The sequence below is a fragment of the Elephantulus edwardii genome, unplaced genomic scaffold (genome assembly GCF_000299155.1).
Source record: "Elephantulus edwardii isolate Elephantulus edwardi_28Jun2011 unplaced genomic scaffold, EleEdw1.0 scaffold00097, whole genome shotgun sequence".
Lineage (NCBI taxonomy): Eukaryota > Metazoa > Chordata > Mammalia > Macroscelidea > Macroscelididae > Elephantulus > Elephantulus edwardii.
The window spans coordinates 6643055-6648343 of record NW_006399847.1 but is presented as its reverse complement, the minus strand read 5'-3'; the positions used below and the strand labels follow the sequence as shown (position 1 = coordinate 6648343).

Sequence of the window (5289 nt, the reverse complement as noted above, 5' to 3'; positions counted from 1 at the left end):
GCCGTCGGCTCGGGCTGAAAAAGTTTCTCCATGGTTCCTTTGTGTCACCAGTTCGCCAGCTCACCGACCCTGAGCTCTCCCGGTCCCCCTGGGTAAGTGAGTGATATTGTCTGCTGTCGTGCTGCCATTTTGGGCCAGTTGTCCGTCGTCGGGCCCCGGCTCACCCCGCAGCCCTCCTCCTCTGTCTCGCGCGGGGCTGCAGACACCCGTGTGCCGGTGCGGGCTCGCGGGCCGCACGGCCGGGAACTGGCGAGTTTGGGATCACCCTCGCTGCGCCCCTGCTCCTCTTCCCAGGGGCGCACTTCAGCTGCTGAGCGCTTGTGACTCCAACACAGACTAACAGAAGAGCAAGTAAGGCAGGGGCTCAGCGCCTAGTCGGGGGCCAGGAGCTCAACGGGGCCTCAAACCCGAGCCGGGCTCCATTCATCACGGCTGAGAACTTGACTGTCTCTTGGAGGCAGTTGTATTTTTAGACATCCCTCCTTGGCTTCCCCCATCCTCCATTGCTTAACCACAGAAAAGACCGGCCCAGGCAGTAATTGTTTGGGCAGCCAACCTCGACTGCTAAGTTTGTTTTCTTTCCTTAGACAGGAAGAAAAGCTTCAAAGATGGGTCTTCCAAGGCACCTGACCTTTTGTTAGTATTCATGTCAAATGGTGATACATGAGAAAGGATTTTCAGTCAACAGAGCTGAAGGAATAATAAGCTAGAGAGTTAATTACTCGTTATTAATTTTGAAGATCATCGAGAAATGATGCTGGAATCCATTCCATCCTGCCTTACATCTACCCGGAGCCAGAACTGCCCTGTTGAGTAGAGACGTGTGTGTGTGTGTGTGTGTGTGTGTGTGTGTGTGTGTGTGTTTTCTTCTCAGACACCCAGCATCCTGATGCACACCCTGTGATGCTCAACAACGCCAGCCTTCTCCCTCATGCTCCCTAGATTGGTAAATTTCTGCCTCCTGAAGCCCTACAATAATGCTACAGTCTAGGGGCCATTAAAAACTGGTCTCTCTGTTAAAACTCCATAATAAAGGTTCTGCTGTTTTGTAATGGGGGATAAAGCCTGGGCTACTCTGGTTTTGGGGGGTGTTTTGTTTTTACAATCTGCTTCTGCTTATTGGTGCAGTTCCTTAGAATTTAAAAGCCATAAAGATGTATTCTTTCTGCTAAACCTTTGCGTTTAAACTAGTGTTTCCTCTTTATTGAAAACCAACTAAGTTCGAAGGAGATACTGATTTTTCAAGTACCTTAAAAGAGCCAATTACCATTAGCTTTTCTATTGGTGAGGAATGTACCTGCCTATATTGATAGAATGGATAGAAAGATAGAGCCACAGTTCTGAAAGGACATTTATTCTAAAATATTAATTATAATATATAAAAGAAAAATTATCTAAAGGCTTTCACTATCCAAGCCTTTCAGGTCCATACAAAGCTCTTAATTTTAGCACCTGTGTTATAGAAGGGAAGACAACCAACAGATCTGATGGTGTTTTACTCCAAGAACATAGCAGAATTGAAATAATTAGAAGTTGACAGAAACCACGAATACTCAACTTTCCATTTACTTCCCCAGCTTTTTAATAACAACTCAAGTTCCTATGAACTTCAAGTTCCTGTCTATGAACCTCTGCCACTCTTCCTTCCAAAAAAACATGGCTTCATAAGACAATGATGGAAACAGCTTTTACTTGGAAAAAAAAAAGTCATTCTACAAACCATTATTTAACATATAGACCTTTGTACCTAGTTAATTGCTTACTCAAATACTGGCATCCCAAGGAATACATTTTAATTGGCACATTAATAAGGGATCAGAAAGCATCTATGGCAGAGTGATTTTTTAAAAAGAAAAGAAAAGGTTTGTCATATTCCCACTTGAGAAAAAGCTCTTTCTCTTGAAGCTTCGTGGGGACCTCTCCTGTTCCCAGATGAGAGAGATCAAGAGCATGGTACCTTTAAGGGAGTCCCTCTGAGGAATAAGATGCGCCTAGAAGGAAGAGTGCTGTTATATAATCAGTTCCCTAAAACTAAATATTCCACCCAAGAAGCTGTCCAGATGTTGCAGAACACAGGCGAGGAGGGAAGGGGTGTGAGAGGAGATGCTTGCCTTCAGCTGTAGGTACTGCACTAGGAGGAAGAAGACTTTGTAAGTGGATTTATTATCAGAGAATTGAAAGAGCTTTATGATGCCTTCCCAGCAATGAATTCTATCTGAAATAAATAAACCATCAGCTTGCCAGTCTATAGGATTTTTACTTTTCAGCCAGTGAAGTGGATTCCTCTTGTCTTTATAAAATAATCCCTTTGTGACTGTTTCAGTGGCTGATTCCATAGAGTTGACACTCTTGCCCAAGTCCTGGTGGCAGCATCCTTAAGGAAGTGTCAGATTCCAGCCAGACAAGGGAAGTGTCAGATTCCAGGCAGACAAAGGCCAGGAAAGTCTTCAGGCACTACTTTGAGCCTTCATATTGAGTTCTTACACATCACCAGAGAACTCCCTTGGCAACTGGCCAGGAGGGTTTAAAATTAAAAGAGCTGGACTAACACCTCCTGGATGTTACAAGTGGGATGAGGGGGAAAGGTAGATAAAACCCATTCTCTCAAATTGCTTTATCACCCCCTCTCCTCAGCTACTCAGTTATTGCAACCACACTTTACTTCTCTAACCCACCCATCCCACTGCCACCTCTGTACACTGCCTTCTCTAGTGGAGGTGGGGCACATCTGGGAGGGGGTCAGGGAGTGGGACCACTGCAGTTCTTGGGATGTCCCTCTGACTGTCTTCCTCTGCTTTGCAGCAGGAAGAGGTGAAGGAGCAGCTAGTGGGCAGCTGGCGCCCCCCTTACACAAGCCTTCACCCCAGGGGCTAGCCCAAAGCTCCAGCTCACCATGATCGCCACCGGTGGCCTGCTGAGGATTTCTGCCAGAAAGCAGGACCCCCTCCGCCCCCCCAGCCAGGTCCCCAAGCGCAAGCGGAAAGCCAAGAAGAGGCGCAAGAACGACGTGGTGGTGGTGAAAGGCAAGCTGAAGCTCTGCTCCATCTCCGGTCTCATTGCTCTCTGCGGGATCCTGGTGTTGCTTGTGGGCATAGCCATGGCGGTAGTGGGCTACTGGCCCAAGCCCATTGGGCCCAGTCGAGATGGGGCTAGGCAGCTGCCACTCTCGGACAGTGGCCATCGCGCCACCAGCTTGGCGAACAGCAGCGGCAGCAACAGGTCCAGGAGCCACCTGGAGGAGACCCAGGGGGTTGTCAACTCCAGTTCTGGGGTGGCGCCCAGGAGCACGCCACCAGCTCAGGCCTCTGTCCCCTCCTCCTTTTCTTCCTCCTCCTCCTCTACATCTGTGGGCTTCTTCTTTCGCATCTTCTCTGGCTACTTGCACTCGGACAAGCTCAAGGTCTTCGGACCCCTCATTATGGGCATTGGGATCTTCCTTTTCATCTGCGCAAACGCTGTGCTGCACGAGAACCGAGACAAGAAGACCAAGATTATCAACTTGCGCGACCTCTACTCCACTGTCATCGACGTGCACAGTCTCCGCGCCAAAGACCTGGCTGCCGCCGCCGCCTCTGCCTCCTCCTCGTCCCCAGCCCCTGCCTCCGTGCCCCCAGGGACCTCGCCACTCAATGGCTTCCTCAACTACGTGCAGTCGCGCGGCCTAGAGCTGAAGCCCGGCAGCGGGGATGCCTTCGGGGCGGCGGCAGCGCTGGCTCGGGGCGCGTGGCCCCACCTGGCGGCGCGGAGTGGGGGCACGGGTGCAGGAGGTACCACGTCCCCGCCAGACCTAGCCTCGTCGCCGCGCTGCCCGCGCGAGCCCCCCAGCCTGGCTGAGGCCGTGTACAGCATATACCAGGAGCGCTCTGGAGTGGCCGGACGTCGCCGGGCCACTGCTGCTGCCACCTGCACAGCAGCGACCTCTGCCCAAGGCAGCAGCAGCCCGGCGCCCGGCAGTCCCCCCGGCAGCTGGGGGCGCCCGAGCACCGCGAGCTCCCTGGTGGGCTCTTCACTGAGCGCCTTCACACTGTTGCCTGGGCCTGGAGACCCTGACGGAACAGGGGACCCAGACGGGGTAGGGGACCCAGACCACCCCGAGGACAGTGCGAGGCGCGGCTGGCCGAGGCCGCCAGGGGAGCGCGGCTCCCGGGAGATCCCGCGGGACAAGTTCGACCGCAGTGGTGCGGACCTCGGTAGTGCGGACCCGTGCTGGGCGCGGGCCGAGCCGGCGGAATCCGAGGACGCGGCGCTCACCGCCGGGGCCCAGGGCAGCCTGTCCAGGACCGACAAGCACGAGGCTCCGAGGCGTCATAGCAGCTGCGGGCTCCCGGCGCGTGAGCCCCTGCCCTCCCCGCTTGGCGCGCACGGGGACATTGGTACTTTGGCCAAATCTGCCTCCCCGTCCCCGCCACCTGGGCCGGGCGACTCGCCCCCTGCCAGGCGGGACTCTCAGAGTTCGCAGTTGGATAACCAGTCCTGCAGCAATAAGGGCTACACCCCTCTTCGAGAGATAGACACTTCCTTAGAATCAGTGGTGGAGGCTGGAGCCAGTGACAGCCAGGAGGACTGCCTGGCCGCCTCCACCCTGACTTCACAGCAAAGCCCCTCAGAGGACCGCAGTCCAAAGGCACTCGCAGCCGAGCGACCTCAGCAAGTCCAGAGGCAGTTTACAAAAAAGGAGAAACTCTTGATGATTTCCCGGTCTCATGCTATAGGAGTGGAAGATGGGGACCTGGAAAGTGCTTAACATTAGGGGAAGGGAGTGAAAATTGGGAGCAGAGATTAGAGGGGGGAAGAAGGAATGTGGAACGTCCACATACATCTGAGCTTTTACCCATTCCCTCCATCCTTTGTGACTCTGGGAAACCATTCAATACCCAAAGAGCTGCAGAATGTTATCCTTGAATTGCATTCACAAGATTCCTGTAGATAACTCAAAGCAATTTTTTTAAAAGAAAGCAAACTAGTCTTTTATGTCCGATGGTGATTGTATGTTCCATGAAAACCAAATGTATTAAAAGGTCAGCAACCTAGTTCATTAGATAAAATTACCTTAATTTTCTTAGGATCAAAAGAGTATATTTTTTAAAGTAACTGTGCACTTTATTTTTGATCTTTAATTCCTCCTTCCCAGTCCTCTGGCTTCTGGTTTTGTGCATAGCTGTTCAGCAAGACAGGTTTTTCTCTCCCTCTCTAGAGGAGCATAGAAAGATTTTTCTCCATTTTCTTAGAACTGGTTTTACTAACAAAGTCAAAAACAAAAGCAGGGATGTGTCAGGAAGCAATGCTTCA

The 5289-nt window shown here is 51.9% G+C and overlaps 1 protein-coding gene across 1 annotated transcript; it reads left to right on the top strand.

Moving 5' to 3' along the window:
- The first annotated feature begins 2893 nt into the window (after positions 1-2893).
- On the top strand, positions 2894-4744 carry LOC102867984 (transmembrane protein 200C-like). Its single transcript, XM_006891407.1, has one exon. The coding sequence runs from the start codon at positions 2894-2896 to the stop codon at positions 4742-4744; it is 1851 nt and encodes a 616-aa protein (XP_006891469.1).
- Positions 4745-5289: the final 545 nt, after the last annotated feature.

Excerpts from the sequence above, each read along its gene's own strand:
- LOC102867984 (XM_006891407.1), top strand. The coding sequence starts at position 2,894 with ATGATCGCCACCGGTGGCCTGCTGAGGATTTCTGCCAGAAAGCAGGAC.